This window comes from Tigriopus californicus, chromosome 7 (genome assembly GCF_007210705.1).
Source record: "Tigriopus californicus strain San Diego chromosome 7, Tcal_SD_v2.1, whole genome shotgun sequence".
In the NCBI taxonomy this organism is placed as follows: domain Eukaryota; kingdom Metazoa; phylum Arthropoda; class Copepoda; order Harpacticoida; family Harpacticidae; genus Tigriopus; species Tigriopus californicus.
The window spans coordinates 13,204,282-13,216,065 of NC_081446.1; the positions used below are offsets into that span (position 1 = coordinate 13,204,282).

Below are 11,784 nucleotides of genomic sequence, written 5' to 3' on the forward strand. Positions count from 1 at the left end.
TAAGTGTTTCCACCACATGGATGAAAACTTTAACTTGAGCCCCATTTTAACCTCTTCAAAATTTCGTTCTTAAAAATGTGGTCAGACAACTTACTCAAACCCGTTTTATGAAGCGTGTTGGACGAGAGCAATTGCTTGACAAGGAATCTTATTAGGGGTTTCTACTCTGAATTTGGACGAGCCGTCAACGATTCAAATTTGCAACATAGTTGTCCTAAGTAGCTTGACTACGAATGAAACATTTTTCCACCAGCGACAGCTAAGACGAAAACATGCGATCGCAGCGCCCTTGATCGATCTATTTATGAAGTTATCTATGCTCCTACCTCACAGTCCCTTTTAATCTGGTAGCATCGTTCAAGTCACAGTTGGGCAAATTTTTTATGTAGCATTCCAGATCAACCCTACATTTGAGGACTAGCATGGTTTGCCAACTCAAATTCTTTGGTAGGCCAAATATCATATAAAGATTAAAACATTATAAATAAACGAATTATTGCCTTTCATTTTAATAGTAACAGGGATTAGATTCCCTGTAGCGGTTAAAAAAGCCAGTGAAAAAAACAACCAAAAAAGGTTGCATAATTTAGCATTCACTTTCGCTTTTGGCTGTCAAGTACGTTAAAAAAAGTCTTAGAATTCGCTCTAAGTCAGGTGCATAGAAAACCAAAATAACAAGATTGCTAAAACTCCACAGCAGCTGTACTGGATGAGCATGACTTCAGGTCAGCTGACGCTAGGTGTCAAGTGACAATCACACTTCGTGAAATCTACCTTTAGAGAAGTTTAATCATTCCCATGAATCGTTCGTTAGTCTTGTTTTCTTTTAATTTCTCGTGAGTCTTACAAATATGCAAGTAGAAAGAGCGGAAGGATAGTTTTGTTTGTTACGAAATCAGATGGCAGCTCTTTCGGTCGGCCTGCCATCTGATTTTGGGTGTCCTAATTGAGGTATATTCCCGCTTCGTCGTCACAACCAACATTAATTGTTACTTCAACCTCGGGAATGACCACAGGTTCGCTCATTTAAATACCGCAAAGAAGCTTGGAATTGGCTTGCCAATGATCGAACCAGGATTTTGTAAATTGGAAAGCGGATGCTTTACCAATACGGCACCCCAGCAAGCCTAGAGAGCGGTAGGACATGCTTTTTGGGCATAACACACGTAACATGTTCAAAAGATTGGGACATTAGCAGAGCAAATCACATATTCTATTAATTGCTCTTGTTTAGCAACGCATCTCAAAAGTGCAACAAAATGTAACCGAAATTGCAGCGCAATGATGAGGCATTCGGAATATCGTTTCGATCTCCCAACAATGTGATTGAATGTGAGGTATATGATTGCAACTTTACGTAATTGAGGTAATTCCGACACCCTTTGAGGTCAGCCTGCACCGAGCCTCGTGTCTTCCGTTTCAGTGATGTGTTTCCACCACATGGATGAAAATTGCAATTGAAGCCCTATCATAACCCCTTCAACGTTTGTGGTGGGACAGCTTTCTCTAACCCGTTTTTTGAAGCGTGCTAGAGGAGAGCAATTGCTTGACAAGGAGTCTTATTAGGGGTTTCAGCTCAAAATTTGCACGCACCGTCAACGATTCAGATTTGTACCATAGTTGTCCTAAGTAGCTTGACTACGAACGGAACTTTTTGACACCCAGCGACAGCTGAGACGGAAACATGCGATCGCAGGGCCCTTGATCGATCTATTTATGGAGTGATCTAGAGGGGTGATCTATGGCCTGATGTAATTAAATCCACAAAAGATTGAATTTCTAAATTTCTGTTTTTATGTTTACCAAATCATATCAATTTGAGGATACCTTGAGACGATCTTTTCCCTTTCTCAAGCTTAGCATTTGGCTTTTCACGCACAAAATAAGGTTTACAATCCAAGAGTCCTTTACTAAGCTCTAAACTCTTCACCGGGACTAGGCAGAGTGCGCTGTTCAACGTCCTAAAACGCAAGCGACACTCCGAGGGCCAGTTGGATGTGCTTAACCGTTTTGTAGGATGGGTAGATCTAACAATTCCTGACAAGGATGAAATCATTCCCAAGCATCGGATAGAATTCGTTAAAAAGAAGTACAAACTATTGGTTTTTTAAATTTTGTTGCTTTCTAGTAATTGTGGATGCCAACGATCAATGCCACGAAGCTGTGTTCAATTTGGGAGGCGGTGGTGGCTTCTCACGTTCTTGGGACATCAAAGTGACTCAATTTTCCTGCAACGAAGAGCTTGGCGGTAATATTAAAATCATGCTTATGAAACTGACAACATTTTTTATTAGCAATTTATCTTAAATGAATTACTTTTTAACCTTAATTACCTTTTTAGGGCCTGAGGGATGCTTGCAATATTTCACAGGACCCTCGGGAACGATTTCAAGGTAATAAATTGAAAGTTTCATAACCTAGTTATGGGGTTAATATTTGCCATATTTTTTTTTTTTCATTTCTAGTTTCAACTTCCCAACAACAGCTGCGATGATAGGAGCAACAAGTAAGAGATGGTTTTGATAAAAATATGTTTTAAACTCCTGCGACGAACAGTGTATATTAAATATTCGTAGCATTGTTCAACTCTATACATACATAATCACTTGTTTAATGCACGCCAAAACTTAAATTTCGACGCACCCAATTTACTTAACAATATCGTGGTCGGATGACCATTAAAGGGTTGTATTGAAACTAGCTCATCCATGATTCCACTTTCAGCCACACATATTTCTAATCAATGTTACAAGATGTGCATTCGACGACAATCGGGATTCTGTGCCATCTGCTACGTTCCAAATTTTGCCGATTCTTCTACAGCTATTACCAGTGGAAACCAAGTAAGCATGATTAGATCATATTTTTGAGTAAAAATATGTCACATCAATATGTTTGCTTTTGCAGGCTGGTTTTGGGTAAGAACAAGGAAATTTTAGCAAAGAGATAGACGTTCACCATGTCAAGCAAAAAGCAAACTTTCGAGTCAAGTAGGATGCGTTGCTTCCAGACTGGCTAAAGGTGCTTGTTTCGGAAAAATCTGGCATTGAAGTATCTTCGTAAGCGGAAAAATGGTCATGTTGTTAACTGATCGAAAAGTGCTTGGACAAGGGAAAAAAAAAAAACGAAGCAAAACTATTTCGGAAGATTACAATCAAAGACGACACGATCGAACTTCAAGCAGACCTAGACCGTGCGTTGGGGTGGGCACTCGAGAACCGAATGGAATTTCAGACTTCGAAGTGTAAAGTAATGCGATGTGGGAATTCTACTGTGGTCCCCCATTACCAGTTGGGCAACATTCAATTGGACAATGTCAATGTTATGAAGGATTTGGGAATTTACGTCGACAGGCTGATGCGATTCCACTCGCATTGTCTTCAGATATCTGGAAACGCTAATCAATTGTCTGGTATGATACGAAGACGGTTCGCGACCCGAGATCCAATAATATTAGCAAAAGCGTTTTCCACCTATGTTAGACCGGTTCTTGAGTACGCCACTCAGGTATGGAATCCTGGTCTCGTCAAGAGTATCATCGTCATCGAAAGGGTACAGAGATGGTTTACGAAATCACTGTGTGGGTACAAGAATGTGCCTTACAAGGATCGACTGAGTCGACTGTCCCTAGACAGTCTTGAGCTCAGAAGACTGAGATTCGATTTACGTCTGTTTCGGCAATATTATATTGAGGCCAGCGGGCCTAGCTGGATTCAAAAGTCCAAACTGGGTGATGCTAACGCCAACAACACCTCGGTTACTAGAGGGGCAGGTCAGAGATTGTTGCGGCTCCCCCTTGTGAAAACGTACGCCAAAAGAAATTCGTTTTTCGTCCGAACTTGTCCTGCGTGGAATATCCTACCACTCGCAATGAGAGAGTGTCTCTCCTTTGCTGAGTTTTCCCGACAAATCAACCAGCTTTTATTCCAAGATTTTTTGAAACATTGCCAGACCAGGTAATAACTTGATGACGCTTCAGCTTGCACTTCATTTAAATTCTATATATTATTTCATTCTATGTTACTCGCCAATACTCTTCTTCCATCCTTTGGGTGGTCTGAGTGGCATGCACAATAAACAATAAAAAGCACCAAAGCAGGAGTTGCGTTGCGAAGAATTGATCATTGGTCGCACCAAAATTTGCAAATACGGAGGTTCTTTAACAAAGATGAAGAAAAAGGAATCTGAACGAGCAGAAAACGTTGCAAATAAGGATATTTTTTTTTATATTTCAGACCAAACATGTTTTATTATAATCTGAAGGCAAATTTGTAACATTTTCGCAAATATATTTTTCACTTAAGTTAGCGTTTTCTGCAATAAAAAACTTTTTTACGACCATTTGGTCAAAATACAATTAGTTTTTTTTTATCTTGAAAAATGACCTTTTTTGTCAACGGGGCTCTTTTTCTTATGAATTCAAGGAAATATAATTATGCTTGCTGTTTTACATTTTTTGAACACCATTAAAGTTCCGTGTAAGGAAGAATTTTGTTTCCAATTAGGCACTTTTTATTGATTTTTTCTCGTGGAAAGTTGCTGCTGGGGATAAACATACGAATATTCTAGGTAAAACAAAGAAGGAGCCCAAGAAGGAAGAGTGTTGGGCTTCATTGTTTTAACTAGCCTGGATTCACGAGGGTTTGAAGGTACCCTCAAACGTAGGTTAGGCCTCTATTGTCACTAGAATTGACCCTAAAACCTGGGTTGGCACAAAGCTCATGGATGATTTTAGAACCGTACGGTATCAGATACCTTACGCGCCTTAATCTGAACATTGTACGTTTCCAACTTCTAAATCTCTCGCAATGCGAGAGCTCTTTTATTCTCTCGATGTTCATGGTCAAACATTTTTCAACCTTATTGACATTTTGCTAGCCAGCTGAACTAATTGGAGCGAAGCATATTGAAAATGTGGCTGAATATCAATATGTACGGAGTGAGCATCATCATATTATCTTTGGACTTGCGATATGGAGTCTAGAAATCGCCACCTACCCGCTCAAGAGCGCAAAACAGGAGGCAATGCCCCCAAGGTCGAGTTATTCGGTCACCGTCACTAAGTGACCCTTGATTCTAAAACTATTTGATTTTATCATGAATGAAATTTCTTGACCAATCAAGAACCCCTTGCTTTGGATCCCAATCTCATGGAACCTGTTGAGGAAACCAAATGCCACGGTTAGAAACGTTATCTCACTGTACACTGTGTTCATGAGCAGCTGGAAAGTGATTTTCCAGTCACTTGTGAAGAGAAAGTAGGTTTCCTGTCACTCGTTAAGGAAAAGAAGATTTCCCCTCATCAAATTCGGCTTTGAATGGTTTGAGTGAAAATTATACCATGAAAACCCGTTATCACAAAAAATGTGTATTTGATCGCCTGGGCTTTCTTAACATGCAGTTTATTTCAGTTCAGATTGCAAAAAGTTGACATGGTCAACACCCAAAACTCATTTGCCTTCTCATGCCCTCTGGTGAAAGAAAAGCTCGAGCAAGCCCTTGCTCTTCTTTTCAACCTCAAGGGCTTGAAAAGGCAAATTCGTACAAGGTGTCTTGATGTTTTTAACTTTCTTCAAACCTCTCTATTATAAACTTCATGCAAAGAAAGCACCATGTATTCCGTTTTCAGTTTATCGTCTGCAACAGTTGCAACAACAAGTGGTGTTGGGAGTGAATGTTCGGAAGATTTTCTTTCGGTAAGTTGATTAGGTCATTTTCGTAATGCAAATGAAACAATGGTCAGATTTTTAGATTTAGATTTTGATTGCACCGACATAGATTTCTAGGCACTGAATGTCGGACGACCAACTATGCGGTTGGTAAAACAGCTCAATAAACTGTATTGCGATCAATTCTTACGAGACCATTTATTGCACTGCACGGTGGTTACAATGTTGTTGAGTAACTTTCCACTATGTTCTCAGGACTTTTAAGGACGGTTTTTGAAATCAGAAAATCAAGAAATTCAATTTCTATTTTATTCTGCATTTTTCTTATTTAATGATATTCTGCAGTTTTGGTCAGACGTGCCATTAATTGCGTTATAAGTAGGGTGAGAAAGAATCTTTTTTAGAATTTCATGAATTTTAACCACACAAACCAAAACCGAGGATTTTCGAGAAAATTTGGGAATTTTAGTCACGTTTAGGCGAAATTTCGGAGAAATATTGGGTCAAAAGAAATTTAGGGCTAATTTGGCCTTGTCTGACAACCTGCTTAAAGATTTGTTTGACCTTGAATCCCAAGCTTTCATTAAGAGGAACATTGAACACACACAATAATGCCATACTGCAAATGAGCTAACTTTAGTTTTAAGCCAGTTGGTAACCATCCCATCATTTGCCACCAAAACAATGTTTGAAAATGCAAGTGAGCAGTGTTGATGTCAGAGCCAAAACTAAGGGCCTGCTGAAGACCGACAAGAGGCCATCCTCAAGCCATTGGTGAGTGCAGTTCTTTGCAGGAAGGGGAATAATTTTCAGAGGGGACAAAGAGTGGCACTTGACTTCTGTCCACCCCGTGCAGTACATTCCATGTGATGGTTTTTACAAAAAAACAACTATATTTATCATGTGTTTGCTATGTTTCAATTTTTGACAAATTGCTTTAGTTTGATCAACAATTCCTTAAGGAAACATGTCTTGATAGGCACTGATAGGTAACTCAGGGTGTATTTTTCTTTTCTAAGAACTATAACGTAAGTTTTTGTATCCAATTGCATGCTTCAAAGTATGATTTTAACCTAAGGGTTGTAGATATGTGCTTACATTAAACTTCCATTTTAAGTTGATGTAATGGAAATGCTATATTTCTGAGCCTTAAGAGCAGGAAGATCGTGAAAAACAATAATCATGTCATTTTTGCCTTAACAACCACCATAATACATAAATAACCAAGCCAATAAAAAAGCTTTTCTAACTATTTCTAACTTATTTTTACCTTTTCAGAACTTATTTTGGCTGATTTTCATAACTTAAAAGTAACTATTTTGACCAAAATCAAAGCTATTTTTCCAATCCATAGTATAACAGCCATTTTGTGGCCCCGGAGTTTTTCCGCTTTAATTTCCATTTTACAGCTGCAAATCTTGTCGGGCTTCTGATTGGCCAAAATCGACCAATCTGGAGCAGCAAGGGTCAATTTTCGCTGTGTTGGAATTTATTTCAAGAAAACAAATCAGGGGCTTGAAGCTCTGACAGAATCAGGGAGGTCACAGCCGCAATTGTACTAAAAAAAGGAAATGCAAACCTATGCAAATAGAAACACACCACCTTTAGACGTAATGCATAATTTCAAATGAATTTCGGATCTTATAATGCCTCAAGCACCAATATAATCCCTCAGCATGATTTTATTCTGGCTCAAAAGAAATGATTAAGTATGCTATTCAATAAAATTACGGCATTTCTGATTACTAAGTACTACAGGAGTAATCCCGTAAGGTTTAATAACATGAAAGTTTGATTTGATTCTTAATGAAGGGATTTAGAAAAGGCTCTTTTCTGGTTTGACCAGATGGAACATTTCGTTTTACAATTGAATGCATTAATAGATTTAAAGTCATTTCCTTGACATAGCACCCCTGGCCTTCTTGCTTGCCTGTAGACCCTTGCCTCTTCATAAATCTGAGGTGGCGCGCGGTGAGGTCCGCTAAAGAGAATCTTAACCTCTTAATTGCAACCAGCTGGGCTCTGTTTTAGTCAGGTGTTGGCTGAGGCCCAGAGACTCAGATTTTGAGGAATTGATTACAGATGACGGAGTTCAAGAGCATTTTACTCTCACCCTTATTTTAGGGTAAGGGTGGTGGATTGTTGGCAGGAGAGATGGTACATCCCTTTGCGGATTCCTGGAGACTACTTCTCACCCACGCCTTGGGATGAGGTGGCAGGCTATTCCCTTTTTTTAGTTCCTCCATTGGGGCCTTTGGGGAGTTGATCCACTACCCATTGACTTCCACAGGAATCAACCAGAGCACATGTCAGCCACCTTGGCAACTGCAGAGTACGTGTTTGTGTGGCACACCAAGTGTGGCCCTCCAGAGGATACCTACAACGGGCCCTACCACATGCTGGAGAGATAGGGCAAAATGTTCACGTTTGATATTGAGGGCTGTTGCTTCTTCAACTCCATCAACAACCTCAAGGTAGATAGGGGTAAAACACCCTCCAATGCACCTTTGCCCAAGCGCCGCGGGCGTCCACCCAGGTCCATGCTAGTGTCAAGTGGCCTCAAACGCTGTGAAGTAAGAGCTCTCCCATGAAGTGAAGCAATTCAAGAACCCCAAAAGTGCAATCAAGATCTCACAGAAGCACAGGCTTGTCAAGCTCATGACCGTCATCAGGCAGTCCCTGCGGTTCTTTTGACGGCATTTGATGCACCCCCTGCCTTGCCGCTGCATACTACGCGGTCTGGTTGGGTCTCAAAGAAGCCAAGAAGATTCGAAAACGTTATTTCATTTGGTATTATTCCCTCTAGTGCCCCATTGTTACCTTTTCAGTAGCAATAGAGTTTTCACTCGTCAATTTGCATTTTCCGGTTGCATATCTTGTCGGGCTTCTAATTGACCAAAACCGATCAATCAGGAGCAGGAAGCTAGGCTATGTTGTGGTCACCTGTTGACTGAGGTCATAGATAACTCCTCACATAGATAGATCAAGGGCCCTACAATAGTCCTTTTCATTCTCCTCTCCCTCCTCTTGGTGTGGGCAAACAAACAGAGAAATACAAGAATACGCTCTAAGATGCCTGACTTTAACATAGTATTTTTCGTTCACTAACTTATTGCTAATCTATTCTAACACCATACGTACACCACCAATCTTTCTGAGAGACCTTTCAAACCCTAAAAGGTTAAAATTACCAACACTCTATACATCAATAGTGATAAATAGTGATAAACATATGGAATACTTACACCATACCAGCGATTTTTCATTATCATCGAAATCGTGCTAAAAAGGCCAATAGTAAGTTTAAAAAAGTAATGCTTTTCAAGTTAGTCACCAAAAACTTGCAAAATTGTACTTTTCCTAGTAACATTTGGTTGGCAATGATGATTCCCTAAGTGTTGACACGTTGTCAATCCTGCAATATAGAAGCTCCTATAAATTGATGATTTACTAGTCGTAATTGTTCGGAATTTTACCCATAGAGAATTTGAAATGTTTCCCTCTTATTCATTGTTTCACAGTACTTGTGTAATAAGTTCTCCCTTAAACAACTATTGCATTTTTTTTGTCTCAGTTGCCGCTGGGTGTCAAAATGATCCATTCATAGTCAAGATATCTAGGACAACTATGATACAAATTTGAATCGTTGACGGTGAGTTCAAATTCTGAAGCGATCCCCTAATACTACTCCTTGTCAAGCAAATACTCTCCTGTGGCAAACTTCATAAAACGGGTTTGGGCAAGTTGTCTGACCGCTTTGTAAGAACAAAACGTTGACGGGGCTCATTTTGCAATCTTCATCCATGTCGTGGAAACACTTCAATGAAACGCAAGGAAGCAAGCTTCGGTTCAGGATGACCTCTAGAGATGTCAGAACTACCTCGATTACGTAAACGTCTAATCACGTCGCCAACATTGAAGCAAAGTGTTTGGAGATTAAAACGAAATTCTGAATGCCATCATTGCCTTGCAATTTTGGTTTCATTTTGCTGCACTTTCAGGATGCGTTGCTAAACAAGGGGAATCAATAGAATATTTGATTTGCTCTCCTAATGTCCGAATTTGTTTTTGACATATTACGTGTGTAATGCCCAAAACAAGCATGTTGTTATTATTTTACCACTCTTTCTAATTGTATATTAGTAAGATTCAAAAGAAATTAAAAGACAACAAGAATAACGAACGTTTCATGGGAATAATTCAACTTGCCATGAGCGAGATTTCGCGAAATGCCACCCAACGTCAGTTGACCTGAAAACATGCTCAATCAGCGCTGCTCCAGCATTCTAGTTACTTGGTTTTCTATGGCTGAAGCCCAGATATCCAGATTTGGAGTAAATTATTTCTCAGGGTAAGAATAAAACGGAGTCTAAAAACCTTTTTCACCCACCCTTATTTCAACAATTTTATACTTTTTTGATCGACAACTGACTTACTTCACAAAACAGAAATTTAACTTCTTGATTTACTGATATCGAAAGTCGTCTTTCAAAGTCCTGAGAGTATAGTTGAAAGTTATTTAACAACGTTCTGATTACCGTGACTCTTTAGCCAACCAATTGGTCAGTCGTCCTACATCCAGTGTTTAAAAATCTATGACCTAGAGGATTACTTATGCCAATCAGCAAATGGTTGACCAAAACGGTAACGATTTAGAGTGTCAAATGAATTTTATGACATACCATTATGGTAAAATAGAGAATCAAGCCGTGTGTTCATTTTTCCTTACCAAATTAATTGAACTTTCGGTATCATATCTAGTGCTCCACAGGGTACCAGCATATCAAGCATAGTTAGCATTATGTTGGGACAGATGTCTGCTTTTTATGTGTCCATATATTAGTAAAACTAAGCCGTGCGTGATTTATGATGACAAAAAAATAACACCTCTTACATTCATTTGTCTAACACTTTCTTTACAACATTCTGCCTATTCATTTTCGTTCGATCAACATATTTTCAGAAATTACCAGAAATAAATGAAAAATATTTCTCACTATATTCGCTGCTATTGAATCGACCAAATTTTGTTTTACTACTGTAGATTCCTGGTGCCATCAATTTGGTTGGTGGTGCAACACTTCCCATGATGGTGCCCGTTGTCACTCAAAATCGTATTTGCGGACAAGTGTTCTCCTCAGTCACCGGTAACACTGTTGCCATTGCCTATGATGCAGCCATAGCAAACATGATGATATCTATTTGTTGTAAGTTCTGGGTGTTGGAATCTAGTTTTTTACGAGATCTTGGAATTAGTGAGAAAGCTTCTTTTGTTTTAGCTCAAACTCGACCTTTCGAGATCAATTTTAAGTCAAGTCCTGACGAGGCCACCATGCCTAATCGGGAAGATGCCACTGCACCCGGTGGAATCATTGGTTTCAGTTTGAACTACCAACAAATCCCATGTTAACCCAGCAATTCATTACATTTTTGATTGCACTTGTTCATGTTAATGATTCTCGAATAAAGCTATTCTTTTTGTGTTCAAATTAAAGAATCTTGGATTTTCTGGACCAAAACTGAATGACATTGTTTTCAAATGTGGTCAAGCGGGTTTTGCAGGGCTGGTTTTCCCCCACACGTTGGCAGATCAATTTCAAGGATCATTTGGAGGTTACATTCGTGTGAACTTAATGTATGCACGATTACAACATAAAATAAAGTTAAAATGATATTTTGAAGTTAGTGTTATTAATTTGACCGCGATTGTCATCTCCCATTCGAAAGACTCCTTTCATGAAAAGTTAGTTTTCTACGAAAACTTGAAACATGAAAATGAAGACTAAACCACGGTATAAAAACCACCCTGTTATGGTTCTTCAGCGAAATGCCAAGACGCGTCAGACACGTTTCTTCGGTCAAAACGGTTTCTATTCGTAAAGTAACTGACTAGAAAAGGTGGATATTTTCTCAGTACAAGACACTAACAAACATAATCGCTTCTGACGTTCACAATGAGGACTGAATTCACTTTAGACATTCAAGACAAACACATTGTCCCCAAGCAATTCGCTCTGATACACATCAATTAGCAAGTATCACACAGTTGAATAATCGCCATGAAATCAGATCAAAAAAGGCGTTTACTCCGGCCCTTTAATTGGCTTGATGTTCG

The 11,784-nt window shown here is 39.2% G+C and overlaps 2 protein-coding genes across 2 annotated transcripts in view; both read left to right on the top strand.

The window, feature by feature from the left end:
* LOC131883520 (uncharacterized) overlaps positions 1-2,922 on the top strand; it is a 10,266-nt gene extending 7,344 nt beyond the window's left edge. Inside the window, exons 4-8 of the mRNA XM_059231008.1 lie at positions 2,129-2,248; positions 2,342-2,393; positions 2,466-2,506; positions 2,725-2,843; positions 2,908-2,922. Of these exons, the coding sequence (XP_059086991.1) occupies positions 2,129-2,248; positions 2,342-2,393; positions 2,466-2,506; positions 2,725-2,843; positions 2,908-2,922 (347 nt within the window). The remainder of the gene's footprint in view (positions 1-2,128; positions 2,249-2,341; positions 2,394-2,465; positions 2,507-2,724; positions 2,844-2,907) is intronic.
* Positions 2,923-5,605: 2,683 nt separating this feature from the next.
* On the top strand, positions 5,606-11,146 carry LOC131883612 (uncharacterized). The gene is made up of 3 exons (XM_059231124.1): positions 5,606-5,696; positions 10,714-10,876; positions 10,949-11,146. The coding sequence occupies exons 1-3, from the start codon at positions 5,613-5,615 to the stop codon at positions 11,077-11,079; spliced, it is 378 nt and encodes a 125-aa protein (XP_059087107.1). The 5' UTR covers positions 5,606-5,612; the 3' UTR covers positions 11,080-11,146.
* The last annotated feature ends 638 nt before the right edge of the window (positions 11,147-11,784 follow it).